This window comes from Erinaceus europaeus, chromosome 6 (genome assembly GCF_950295315.1).
Source record: "Erinaceus europaeus chromosome 6, mEriEur2.1, whole genome shotgun sequence".
NCBI classification, from domain to species: Eukaryota; Metazoa; Chordata; class Mammalia; order Eulipotyphla; family Erinaceidae; genus Erinaceus; species Erinaceus europaeus.
Window position 1 is genome coordinate 32,846,040 of NC_080167.1, and position 15,091 is coordinate 32,861,130.

The 15,091-nt window shown below is 40.5% G+C and overlaps 1 protein-coding gene across 3 annotated transcripts in view; it reads right to left on the reverse strand.

The window, feature by feature from the left end:
- CAPN9 (calpain 9) overlaps window positions 1-15,091 on the reverse strand; it is a 138,009-nt gene that overhangs the window by 77,295 nt on the left and 45,623 nt on the right. For all 3 annotated transcript variants that reach the window (XM_060192018.1, XM_060192019.1, XM_060192017.1), the window contains one exon: window positions 7,610-7,695. In XM_060192018.1, coding sequence (XP_060048001.1) covers window positions 7,610-7,695 — 86 coding nt within the window. The remainder of the gene's footprint in view (window positions 1-7,609; window positions 7,696-15,091) is intronic.

Below are 15,091 nucleotides of genomic sequence, written 5' to 3' on the forward strand. Positions count from 1 at the left end.
GGCTAACATCACTCCAACCCCCAAAGCAGGAAAGGACATCACCAAAACAACAACAACAACAACAAAAAAAAAAACCCAACTATTGAACTACATCCTTGATGAGTATTGATACAAAGATCCTCAACTAAATCTTGGCTAACCGAATCCAACAACATATTAAGATAATAATCCACCAACCAAAATAAATGAATAAAAAAATAATCCACCAACTAAGAGGGATTCATCCCTGGGAAACAGGAATGGTTTAACATCTGCAAGTCAATCAAGGTAATGCACCATATCAACAAGCTCTTTTACCTCCTTAGTTTTCTCTAACTCATTCTCTCTGGCTAACTCTGTTTTCTGTTTCTGTTAATTTGTTTTCCCTTCCCTCATTTTCCTTCTTCAGCTATTTTTTTTTTATCTTGCTCAGTACAGTATTAGCTTGTTCTGTTAGTTGACTTTGTAGCTAAGCTATTTCAGCTTTCAGTTCTCTAATCACCTCAAAGTAGCTAGTATTTTCATTGAGAGTATCATCTGCTGTTTCCCTATTTTTGATAGCCTTTTCTTCCATATCTTTCCTAACTTCTGTGATTAATAGGTCAATTAATATTTAGATATTATCCTTATTTGTAGTTCCTTCTGGCTTATTTGGAATTTTTTTCTGGGCTTCTGTCCTGATTCATTACTGTAGTTGGTTTAGTTGCTTTCGATTTGAATATATATAGCCTCCAGGGTTATCATTGGTACTCAGTGCCTGCACTATGAATCCACTGCTCCTGAATGCTATTTTTTCCTTTTTGTTGCCCTTGTTGTTTATCATTGCTGTTGTTATTGATGTCATTATTGTTGGATAGGACAGAGAAAAATCTAGAGAGGAGGGGAAGACATGAGAGAAAGATAGACACCTGCATACCTGCTTCACCACCTTTGAAGTGACCCCCCCTGCAGGAGGGGACATGGGGCTCGAACCGGGATCATTACTCTGGTCCTTTCACTTTGCGCATGTGTGCTTAACCCACTGTGCCACTGCCCAGCCCCCAATCTGACCATATTTTTTTATTAGTGTGTTTTGTATTTTTTTTTTTGCATTGGCTATTTCCTTGTTTTTAAATTTTTTATTATCTTTATTTACTGGATAGAGACAGTCAGAAATTGAGAGGGGGAAGGGTGACAGAGAGGGAGAGAGACAACAGCACTGATTCATCACTTGCAAAGCTTTTCTCCTGCAGGTGGGGACAGGGGGCTCAAACCTGGGTCTTTGTGTATTGTAACATTGTAAACCATGTGTACCACCACCCAGTCCCTGCGTTGGCTATTTTCATTCAGTTGTTGTGTTGAGTGAGGAAAAGTCTCACTAAACCAAAGGCCTCTTACAACTGAGATCACAAACTTCAGCAAATACAACAACAACAACAACAACAACAACAAGGATGATTCATGCAGTTCAACCAAAACTTGTTAGGTACAAAAACTCTCCCCACCAAAAACAAAACAAACCAAAAGCAAAAACCAAAACAACAATTGCTGGGAAAAAATACAAAGCAAGAAGAAACAATTACAAAAATACACTAGCAAACATAAATTTAAGAGATTGTGGGAATGGAGAGGAAATAAAGGAAGAGAGAGAATGAGAGATAAAGAAAAAACTTACCATGTCAGTCTTCTTGCACAAGGTAGGTCACAGGTATGCACAAGTTAATACAGAAAATACAGGAGAAAAGGCTAAGATTTTTCAAATCAGAAGGACAGAAAAAAAATGTGGGAGAAAGAGAGTAGAGAAAAAAAGTTACTACCACAATAGAGAGCACAACCAGTAAATGCAATGCACCAACAACCAATACTGATTTTGGTCAGAGGAATGAGAAGGGAAAATAAACTAATAGCAATAAAAAAAAACTGACTAATAAAAAGAAAAAAAGCCAAACCAAAGCAAGCAAACAAACAAAACAACAACAACAACAAAAACCCAAAAATCAGTCTGCAGTTAAAACTATTCCAAATTGGCTATCCAAAACCTCCCTGCCTTCCTAAACAATGAAAATACATTTGCAAAAAGCAACATAACTAAAGAGCTAGAGGGAAGAAAGAAAGATAGCTAGGGCAGAATATTCTCACAGACCCAGAAAAGGCAAAAGATTGGTCAAAGGATTTATTTTTTATTTATAAAAAGTAAACATTGACTAAACCATAGGATAAGAGGGGTACAACTTTGCACAATTCCCACCACCAGATGGTCAAAGAATTTAACCAATCAGAAAGAGTTCCAGCCCCCTTGAGGAAATAGGGAAAAAATAAATTCCTTTTGATGGCTCCTGGCTGATCCTGGAATCTTGAGAATGAGGTTGTCTGCACAGGAGGCCTCTTTGTCTGTGGCTGGTTCCCTTACCCTTCTGGAGTGGGAAGGGGGTGGGGGGGGGGTCGAACAGAGGGCCAATTTTAAACTCACAAAAACTTCACTCAATGTACCATGTCCTTTCTGTAGCCCGTTCTAGCCTATATGTGATCTGCGGCTCTCTTCCTTGGCTCCACTCTGACCTCTCCTGTATACTTCATTCACTACTGCCCTCACTCAGAATTTCCCAATTTCAAGCAGCTTCTTTGCAGAGAGAAAGTCAGGAGATGTTGTCACACTGCCATATTGGCCCTACCCCCCACCCCCTGCCACCCCATTTGCTCTATTCTTAACTTTGGGTTCCTGATTTATATCTTACTGCCTTTCAGCCACCAAGTTGCAGATTCTACTATGACACCATCTTGACTTGCCTGGAAAGATGATCTCCCCAATATGTCCTGCAACTTCACCTCCCCAGAGCCATACATAAATTTAATGCAATCCCCATCCAGGTTCACCCAATCTATTAAGAGAATAGAACAAGAGCTACAGACATTTATCTAGAACTGGAAAATGCCTAGAGTCACCAAAACAATCCTGAGGAAAAAAAAAAAAAAAAGAACTGGAGGCAACACACTCCAAGATCTTAAACTACATTATAGTGTTTTGTAGTCAAAGCAACCTTCTACTTGAAAAAAATAGACACACTAAACAGCAGCATAGAATTGAGAGCACACACCTATGGACATCTAATTTTTTATCAGGGGACCTGAACTAATTTATTTATTATATATAGAAAGGGGAGACGTTTCAACAAGTAGTATTAGGAAAATTATGTTGAAACATGTAGAGGAAGGAAATTAAACCTCTCCATTTCATCTCATGTTGGCATATTGTGCAGATGTGGTAGAACATTGGCAGGGCCCACAAAATATTATATATCCATGCAAGTTTTATTTATAGATATTCACCACATTGCCCCCTCAGGGTATCGCCCATTCCCACGAAAGCTGAAACCCTAGCTTCCCAGAGTGGCTTGTTTTATCCACCCTTTTTTTCTAGCCAATCCCATCCCAACTTGCCACTTATGGTTATTACACTATAAAGCCAGCTGCTGTTCCGGGTTCGCCCCCCTTTTTTTGCTCTTCTCTCTTCTGTGAGCAGACCTGGAGAAGGGCTGCTGCGTATAGTGGGAGGTGGCCATTTTGCTAGCTCCATGTGGCCTGAACCTCTGTGCTCTCACCCAACTCTGAGGCGTCCATGTGAATAAAGATTTGTGTTCCCAGACCGCCACAAATTCCTGGTCTCTTCTCTCTCCCCTGTGACACAACCTGACAGTATCACACAAATGTAAACTTCCAATGGATAAAGGACTTGGATATTAGGCCAAAAACTTTCATACAAGAGGAAAATATTCACAGAACTCTTTATATATAAATTTTATTATAGGCATCTTCAATGACCCAAGTTCAGTTGTGAGGAAGACAAAAACCAATGGAACTACATCAAATGGAAAAGCTTCTACACAGCAAAAGATACCACCATAAAAACAGAGACTCCTAAAGAATGGGAGATGAACTTTACATGGCATATATTAGACAAATACCTAATAATCAAAATATACAAAGAGCTTGCCAAACTCAGCAATAACCACAACAAAAACGACCCCTTCTAAAATGGGGAAAGCATATGCACAGAATAGACACCAAAGAGATGCAAAATGCCAATAAACATGAATAAAATGTCAAGTTACTGATTATCAGAGAATACAAATAAATACAATGATATACATTTTACTCCTCTGACACTGTCATTCATCAGAACGGATAGAAATAACAAATGCTGGAGAGTTTGTATGGGCAAGGAGCTCTCCTGCACTGCTTTGGGAATGTTAATTGGAGGACAGTCTGGAGAACTCTCTGAAGGCTAGAAATGGACCAGTATTTTCTCTCCTGAGGATATATTCTAAGGAATCAAACTCATCTATCCAAAAACATCTGTGTATACCTATGTTCATAGCAGCACAATTTACAATAGCCAAAACATTAGAGTAAACTCGGTGTTCAACAACAGATGAGTGGCTAAGAAAGTATACAAAATGTACTGACATTGCATCTGCTGATCCCAACCTAATCAGTGCAACCAGTACTACCTTGGCATGCTTCACATTGAACTGTGTCCATAGATGTCAGGTGTGGAATGTCAACCCTTCAGCCTCATTACTCAGGAGAAACCTTTCCTTTCTCATGACTCCTTAATTCCACTTTAGGTGGTCCACTTCCTAACAAAGCGCCAAAATCTAGATTATAGACCAGGTCTCATGAGATAGGACAGATGTACAAATGTATCCATAAATTAGGGCAAAATATATATCTTAAAGTGAAAGTGCAAAATAGTTTGCAGTGCGTCAATAAGTGCAGCAAGCAAGTAGAAAGAACTAAAAAGACACCTTAAAGTACCTAATGAAATAGTTTCTACTTAGACCTAGATACCTACCTCCTATTACACTTCCCTCAAGCACTCCAAAGCAACCTTGTAAGACAAAGTAAGGACTACAAAAGTTGGATAAGGGCAAGAGATAGGCATACTTTAATGACAACTCTTTAGTCACTACCAGGCCACCCCATCACATGGGGCCCTAGTCAGGGAGTCCTGGGATTCCCACATAGACATTAGTGGCCTAGACCTTGAATCAATCTCTCTTGCCATCATCATTGGTCATTTCCTTTAGGAACAACATAATTGACCCCTTGGGGGGCCCCCATAGGACATTACCTTCAATGTGGATCAACAATGGTAGAAAGTGTTCCATTCTCAGAAGGGAAGTTGGATAACAGACTCTACCTACCACCTCAGGAAGACGGGTCCTGAAACTGGTGCAACCTGGAACATTCCTACTCTTCTGGGCTAGCATTGTGGGCGAGAAAGACTGGTTGATTGGGAACACAATGCAATGCCTTTATTGATCAGAGAAAATGCCTTTATATCTTTTGAAATAGAAGTGGCAGGTAGGAAAAGGAAATGGCTAGGAGAGGTGGTGGAGAAAAGAAAAGAACGCAAAGGTAAAAAGCTTCCATAGCAGCTGTTGCGAAGGTTCTAACCAACAGGATAAACCAATACACGGCAGGCAGGGCGGGTCTCAGGCAAAACAATGGTTATGTAAATAGACCACAGCATCAAGCAATGCAGGGGATCTGGCGTAATGACCAACACTACTCATGACCACAGAATGTGAGCTCGGACCTAGAAGGATGCAGAGTTACATAGGCTCCTATGCTGAATATGGGCCCCTAGTTCAAATCAATGGGCTTTACAGTCAACAGTATTTATACACTTTCCCCATATCTGGGAGCTACTCTCTTCCCTGACCCAGCTTACTAGCCATATTTCTAGCCATGATATCATCTCCCCAGACAATAATTCAGGTCCACCAGCATATCAGATGTCAAGCTCAGGCAAAAAATAGTAAAGTCATGGGCCCTTTGGAATATACCTAAAACAGACCTGCTAGCTTCTTCCAAAACAGAGACTCCAAATCTTCATCTGCAATATTCCAGCCTTTAAGTTCATGATTAGTCAACAATTTGTTTTGCTTTATATCATAACTCATTTTCAGCTACCAGGTTCCAGATGTACACTTGCTGTACATGCCTAAATATCCAGTAACCTTAGGCCATTTCTCATCAAAGAGGACATACAGCAGATATTCTTTTTTTATACTTTGGGACTGAATTAATAACCCCTTTTAATTTCTCTGTAATGGATGAATTTCCTATTTTACTTCCTGTTTCTCTACTCAGGCACTGTATCTCCACAGTGGTTAATGATTTATCCAGAGAGAACACTGTTTGCCAATATTTGTTTCTAGCATCCAAAATACTCTTTGCCATTTCCACTTCCATCCAAGATACACACTCACAAACACACACATACCACACCACTACCACACACCTTATTGGTACTATTTATAACTGGAGATAAAATGTTTTTAGTATAGTAGTAGATAGAAAACATCTCCATGAGAAATTGCATGTTGTATTAACATAAACACAATTATATATAAGTTAAAGAAAAGAATCGAGGGACAGGTGGTGGTGCATCTGTTTGAGTGAATGTTACAATGCTCAAGAACCCAGTTTTGAGTCCCTGGACCCCACCTTCAGGGGTAAAGTTTCATGTGTGGTGAAGCAGTGCTGCAGGTGTCTCTATGTCTTTCTTACTCTCTATCCAACCCTGCCCTCTTGATTTCTGGCTGTCTCTATCCAATAAGTAAATAAAGATAATAAAAAAAATAAAAGAATCAAGTTCTGGGTGAAAAGGCAGCTCCCTGGATAAGGTGTATTCCTTTGCCATGTATGTAACCCAGATTCAAGTTCCAGTGTCATATAGAAGGTGCTGGGGCTTAAACACAAGTGGCACAAAGTGCAAGGACCTGTATAAAGATCCTGGTTTGAGCCCCCAGCTCCCCACCTGCAGGGGAGTCACTTCACAAGCAGTGAAGCAGGTCTTCAGGTGTCTATCTTTCTCTCCCCATGTCTGTCTTTCCCTCCTCTCTCCATTTCTCTGTGTACTGTGCAACAATGACAGCAATAATAACTACAACAATAAAAAACAATAAGGGCAACAAAAGAGAATAAATAAATGTTTAAAAAAAGTTTAAAAGAAAAAAGGTGCTGGGAGTCAGGCAGTAGAGCAGCAGGTTAAGCGCAGGTGGTGCAAAGCACAAGGACCAGCATAAGGGTCCTGGTTCGGGCCCCTGGCTCCCCACCTTCGTGGGACTCGCTTCACAGGCAGTGAAGCAGGTCTGCAGGTGTCTCTCTTTCTCTTCCTCTCTCTGTCTTCCCATCCTCTCTCCACTTCTCTCTGTCCTAGCCAACAATGATTACAACAATAAAACAACAAGGGAAACAAAAGGGAATAAATAAATAAATATAAAATTTTTTTTTAAAGAATGTGCTACAATACTAGAGAAATTGGTAGTATTTTCACTGTCTCTCTACCTGAATGAAAACATGGCCAGTAGCAGTTAAATTGGTCCTGGCTCTGAAAAAAAGAAAAAGAAAAGTAAGCCAAAAGGGAGGAGGATGTCAAATTTGTCTGAAAGTGGTCCCAGGGATTGAAAGGAAAGGAAGTAAAGTCACACAGATGGCAGAAGAGAACTGTAGACAAACAGCTCCTCCTTCACACATCTGCACAAGGGAGCTGTTTCCTCAAGGTTCATAAACAGCAAGAAATGGAAGACTGGTCATAGAGGGTGACCCAGAATCAGCTGGAAAGCTATGGTAGGGGGGTTACCTGTCACTCCAGGACCCATTCCACTCGACCTGGCCCCAAGGATTCCGGATTCTGATGAGCTCAGTTTTCTTATCTTGGAAGTTTACCTAGAAGGCAAAACCATCTAGAAATGTAAAATAATATATTTGTGTATAAAGACTTGAATAGTTCATTACCAGCTAGGATTTAATTCACTTAAATTTAAATTCACTTTAATTCTCTCAACAAAGACAAATAAAAAAAATGTTTGGGGAGGTGGTGGTGGAGCCGAGATGGTGACTTAGGAGCCACAGCTGCCTTGAGCTCCAAGAGGCAGCAGCTTGCAACCCGGAATCCTCTGCATAAGGTAGGATACTGGGCTGTCTGTAGGAGGGTGAACACAGGCTGGTCAGAGTGTCAACAAAATACAGTCCCATAACTCTTTCTTGGGCTGACCTCTTGGAGGTCAGGGGGACAAGGAAAATCCTTTGATTATTTCTGAGCTCACCACCCTGCTTCTGGGATCCCTTCTATTACATTGCTTGATGTTCTATTTACATTGTTACATTGGTTTGGTCTGTTACATTGGTTTGGTCTCACTCCCCCTGCCTCCGGGAGATTTTGGTTTAGTCCTTGCCTTTTCGCACTTCTTGCTTTTCCCCACCCTCTATCTTAGGTACTTCCTTGGTTCCGGACTCTTCCACCAGAGGAGAGAGAGGGAGGACAAAATGGGGTCGTGATTAGATTAGATTAGTTTTTTGAACCGTTCGCTCATGAATAAAGAAATACTGCTTTTCTGCTCAGCCATGTGTCCCTGGTTGTCTGTCTTCCACCACGACGAAGCTAGCCCAGCATACTGGCACCCTGAATTTGACTGACATATGGCTCCCAATGTGGGGCCTAACCTGCCCATCCCCCAGATAAGTGAAGACGTTTGGCTACCTATCCACTATGGGCTGCTTTTCTACTTATGAAGAGGTTTCCAAAGCCCTCTGCCCTTCCTTCATGAGACAGTTTCTCTGTCTCTGGAACATTTTGCTCTGGGCCACACTTTGGTTTCTGCCCACCGCCTGCCTGCCAGAGCCTGCTTGCCACTTCAGGATGTGGGGCGCTGGGTGCGGGCTCCCCACATGCTGCTCACCTGCTGGGGGCAGGGCGGTGGTCCATCCTGGCCCCCACCCCAGGGCACCTCGCCCCGCACCTTCTGCATGGCCAGCCCACCCGCCCTCCTGTTATGGTGTCTGGGCAGATCCCAAACCACCAGGAGACCACGGGCTCCCTGCTGGGACTGGGCCCCTTGGCTGAGATTCCCAGCTCGGCTCTGATGGCAGAGGAGTTAGAATATGCAGACTTCCGTGCAGTGATTGCACCCTGCACTTCCTGGAGGTGAAGTTGGGCAAAAGGGCACCACTAGACAATGCACCCCCGAACAACTAAGACAGTACAGACTAAACTCATGTTTAAAATGACATGTCTTCATAACAAAAGTTTTTCTCCTTGTGTATTGAAGACCATGTTTATGTATGTGTTTGAAGTTTGGTAAACATTAACTTTAAGGTTAGAAATGTAACTTTAAGGCTACATTCTTACCAGGCAAAGTTAAATGAAAAAGGTTTCCAACATAATTCTCATAAAGGTAAAATTAACTTACATTTAAAGTCTGAGGTAAAAATTAGTTAAAAATCAATATATTTTAACTAAATTTGGTCTGAAAATTCTGCACACACCTAGGGTGTGTCTCCATCTTATACGGGTATAACAAAAGGTTAAAAAAGATGTTATTGATATGTAAAGTTCTCAGATACCTTCTCAATTAGGAATAATAGATTGCACAATGGTTATGTTAATGATTCTCATGCCTGAGGCTTTTAACCATGGTTCTTCTGTTTACCTTTCCACATTTTATTGTTTAAACTGTTTAAACAACCTTAAAATCATACTAGAAAGGACTTCCAATTATAATGGAGTTATTAATTGTGGTAAACTTCTAACCTGCTACAAGTTTTGTTTCACTAGTAAGTGAATTGCAGCTCTCAAGTTCTCTACAGAAATGCAAAATTCCAGCGGCTGACCTTCCTCATGCAACATTTCACCCCCTGGCAATTCTTCTGTGGACATCTGCTTTGGACTGGCACTTCTATTGGACTCACTGGTACACCTCTTGGACACTTTGCACAACTCTGCAGCAGTTTCCCTTTATGCTGTTGGGTTTCTCAAAGACTGACTGCAGCCATCTGCCTTGGGACTCTATAGGACATATCCCCCCTCCTTGCTAGGTAATGCCCACAGAGGCAGAAAACGCCCATCGAGGCAAGAGAAGCCCACAGAGGCAAGATGTGTCCTTTAGCTTGATAAGAGAAGCCCACAGAGGCAAGCAACGCCCCCCAGGCCTTCCCTTGGCATCACACTGGTTCTTGTTACTTGCTTACCTTTTCCTCCATGTTTGTGCCAGTTTCTTTTTTGAAAATGCCTGTACGATATAGGTTTCTGTTCACCCCACACTCCTGATACTATGGTCAATTAGTTAAAAAGAAAAGGGGGAATTGTTGGTATGCTTCTAGTTCTGCTTCTGGGATCCCTTCTGTTACATTACTTGATGTTGTGGTCTATTTACATGGTCATTCTGTTACATTGGTTTGCTCTCACTCCCCCTGCCTCTGGGAGATTTTGGTTTAGTCCTTGCCTTTTCATGCTTCTTGCTTCTCCCTGCCCCCTATCCTAGGTACTTCCTTGGTTCCGAACACTTCCACCGGAGGAGAGAGAGGCAGAACAAAATGGGGTCGTGATTAGATTAGAATTATGTTAAGTGAGCTAAGTCAGAAAGATAATTGGCCTGCCAGAGGAAGAAAGATAGGAAGGGAAAGTAAATATTCTAGAGGAAATAATGGAAGAAAACTTCCCAAGCCTAAACAACAGAAAGGATATTAAGATTCAAGAGGCCCAGAGAATCCCAAACAGAATCAACCCAGACTTGAAGACACAAAGACACAGCATAGTTACAATGAAAAGAAGTAAGGATAAAGAAGGGATCCTACAGACTGCAAGAGAAAAACAAAAAGTCACATACAGGGGGAAACCCATAAAATTATCAGCAGACTTCTCCACTCAAACTCTAAAAGCCAGAAGAGAATGGCAAGATATATATTGAGCCCTCAGTGAAAAAGGGTTTCAACCAAGGATAATATATCTTGCTAGACTTTCATTCAAGCTAGATGGAGGGATCAAAACCTTCTCAGATAGACAACAGTTAAAGGAGGTAACCATCACCAAGGCTGCCCTGAAAGAGTTTCTATAAAACCTCTTATAAACAAGAATATCACTATAATACTTACAATATGTCAGAGCAAATAAAGAATTGTTGAATAATGACACTAGAATACATTAAATCCATAATATCAATAAATGTCAATGGATTAAATTCACCCATTTAAAGGCACAGAGTGGGAAGATGGATCAGAACACAACCCAACCATATGCTGCTTGCAAGTATCCCACCTGACCTAACAAGACAAAAACAGACTTAAAGTAAAACAATGGAAAATTATCATACAGGTTAATGGACCACAAAAAGGGGCAGGAATAGTCATTCTCATCTCTGACACCATATACTTTAAATTTAAAAAAGTAATAAAATATAGGCAAGGCCATTACATAATGATTAGAGTATCAATCAACCAAGAAGATTTAACAATTATTAACACTATGCACCCAATGAGGGGCCACCTAAATACATCAAACACCTACTGAAAGAACTACAAAAATACATCAATAGCAAAGCAATAATAGTGGGAGACTTCAACATGCCATTCTCACACTTAGACAGATCAACGAGACAGATAATCAATAAAGAAACAAGAGAATTAAATGAAGAGATTTACAGACTAGATTTCCTGCACATTTTCAAAGTCCTTCACCCCAAAAAAACTGGAATACACATTTTTTTCAAATCCATACAGCACACCATCAAGGATAGACCACATGCTAGGCCACAAAGATAGTATCAACAAATTCAAGATCATTGAAATCATCCCAAGTATCTTCTCAGACCACAGTGGAGTAAAGCTAACATTTAACAATAAACAGAAAATTACTAAAAGTCACAGAATTTGGAAACTCAACAACATACTGCTTGAGAACCGCTGGGTCAGAGAGGCATTCAAGCAAGAAATTCAAATGTTCCTGGAAACAAATGAAAACGAAGATACAAGCTTATCAAAATATTTGGGACACAGCTAAAGCAGTATTGAGAGGGAAAATCATAGCCATACAATCACATATTAGAGAACAAGAAAAAGCTCAAATAAATAACCTTACTGTGTACCTTAAGGACTTAGAGGAAGAAGAACAAAGGGACCCTAAGAGCAACCAGAAGGATGGACATCACTAAAATTCAAGCAGAAATAAACATAGAAAAAAAAAGAGAACCATACAAAAGATCAATGAAGCCAAATGTTGGTTCTTTGAAAAATTAAACAAGATTGACAAACCCCTAGCCAGACTAATAAAAAGGGGACAAGACCCAAATAAATAGGATTGTAAGCGAGAGAGGAGATATCACAAGGATTGTAAGCAAGAGAGGAGATATCACAACTGACACAACAGAAATCCAGAAAATCATGTGAAACTTCTATGAAGAACTATATGCCACCACTAGAAAATCTGGAAGAAATGGAAGAATTCCTGGAAACATACATCCTTCCAAAACTGAACCAAGAAGAACTACAAAACCTAAATGAACCAATAACAAAGAAACCAAAACAGTTATTAAGAATCTCCCCAACAAAAAAGTCCTGGACCCGATGGCTTCACAAATGAATTCTACAAAACTTTCAGGAAACAGCTAATACCTATACCTATACTTCTAAAGGTCTTCCACAAGATCGAAGAAACAGGAACACTCCCATCTTCTATGAAGCCAACATCACCCTGATACCAAAAGCAGATAAAGACACACAAAAAGGGAAAACTACAGACCAATATCTCTAATGAACATAGATGCCAAAATACTAAACAAGATCCTGGCCAACTGGATACAGCAGTATATGAAAAAGATTGTTCATCATGACCAAGTGGGATTTATCCGAGGAATGCAAGGCTGGTTCAACATACGTAAGTCAATCCATGTCATTCACCACATCAATAAAAGCAAAGCCAATTTAGTCAGATCCTGCTTCTAGTTTCCCTTTCAGATCTTCTTACTCAACTTCTGTTGATGAGTGGGATAATCCCATACTCATCTTTATCTTTCTGACTTAGCTCACTTCTAGCTCTGTCCAAGATGGGTCAGAGAAGGTGGGTTCATTGTTCTTGATAGCTGTATAGTATTCCATTGTGTATATATACCACAGCTTTCTAAGCCACTCATCTATTGTTGGGCACCTGGGTTGCTTCCAGGTTTTAGCTATTATGAATTGTGCTGCTATGAACATAGGAGCACACACCTCTTTTTGGTTGGGTGTTATGGAGTCCTTGGGGTATAACCCCAGGAGAGGAATTACTGGGTCATATGGAAGGTCCATGTCTAGCCTTGTGAGAGTTTTCCAGACTGCTCTCCACAGAGGCTGGACCAATTTACATTCCCACCAGCAATGCAACAGGGTTCCTCTCCACTATTCCAACCTTTGGGTCTATGATTGCCCAACAATTTGTTTGGCTTTGTATGTTAACTTTCTTTTCAGCCACCAGGTTCCAGATGCCATCAGGATGCCGGCCAGGCTTCCCTGGACTGAAGACCCCACCAATATGTCCTGGAGGTCTTCCCCAGAGACCCACCCTACTAGGGAAAGAGAGAGGCAGACTGGGAGTATGGACCGACCAGTCAACGTCCGTGTTCAGCGGGGAAGCAATTACAGAAGCCAGACCTTCACCTTCTGCAACCCACAATGACCCTGGGTCCATGCTCCCAAGGGATAGAGAATGGGAAAGCTATCAGGGGAGGGGATGGGATATGGAGATTGGGTGGCGGGAATTGTGTGGAGTCGTACCCTTCCTACCCTATGGTTTTGTTAATTTATCCTTTCTTAAATAAAAAATAAATTAAAAAGCCAAAGCCAAAAACCACATGATTGTCTCAATAGATGCAGAGAAAGCCTTTGACAAAATCCAACACCTGTTCATGCTCAAAACACTATAAAAAATGGGAATAGATGGGAAATTCCTCAAGTTAGTGGAATCCATATATACCAGACCTACAGCCAACATCATACTCAATGGACAGAAGCTGAGAGCATCCCCCCTCAGATCGGGGACTATACAGAGCTGTCCACTATCACCATTACTCTTCAACATAGTATTGGAAGTTCTTGTCATAGTAATCAGGCAAGAGAAAGAAATCAAAGGAATACAGATTGGAAGGGAAGAAGTCAAGATCTCACTCTTTGTATATGATATGATAGTATACATAGAAAAACCTAAAGAATCCAGCAGAAAACTAGTGGAAGTTATTAGGCAATATAGCAAGGTGTCAGGCTACAAAATCAATGTACAAAAATCAGTGGTATTTCTTTATGCAAACACTAAATCTGAAGAAGATATCCAGAAATCACTCCCATTCACTGTTGCAGCAAAATCAACAAAATACCTAGGAATAAACCTGATCAAAGAAGAAAAAGACTAATATATTGAAAACTATGAGTTGTTATTCAAGGAAATAGAAATTTATACCCAAAACTGGAAAGACATCCCATGCTCATGGATTGGAAGAATAAATATCATCAAAATGATTATTCTCCCCAGAGCCATATACAAATTTAACACAATACCCATCAAAGTTACACCAAGCTTCTTTAAGAGAATAGAACATAAACTGCAATCATTTATATGGAACCAGAAAACTTCCAGAATTGCTAAAACAATTTTGAGGAAAAGAAACAGAAATGGAGGCATCACACTCCCAGATCTCAAACTGTATTATAAGGCCATCATTATCAAAACAGCCTGCTACTGGAATAAAAATAGGTACACAGACCAGTGGAAAAGAATTGACAGTCTGGAACTAAACCTCACACCTATAGACATCTAATCTTTGATAAGGAGGCCCAAAGTATTACATGGTGCTGTGAAAACTGGGTTGAAATATGCAGAAGAATGAAACTGAACAACCTTATCTTACCAGAAACAAAAATCAACTCCAAATGGATCAAGGACATGGATGTTACCAGAAACTATCAAATACTTAGAGGAAAACATTGGTGGAACACTTTCCTATCTAAACCTCAAGGACATCTTTGATGATACAAACCCAGTTGCACGGAAGATTAAATCAGAAACAAATCAATGGGACTCCATCAAATTGAAAAGCTTCTGCACAGCCAAAGAAACTATCATACAAACAAGGAGACCCCTCACAGAATGGGAGAAGATCTTCACGTGTCATACATCAGACAAGAGACTAGTAACCAAATATACAAAAAGCTCAACAAATTTAGCAACAAAAAGGCAAATGACCCTATCCAAAAATGGACAGAAGATATGAACAGAACACTCCTACAGAAGAGATTCAAAAGGCTAACAAACACATGTAAA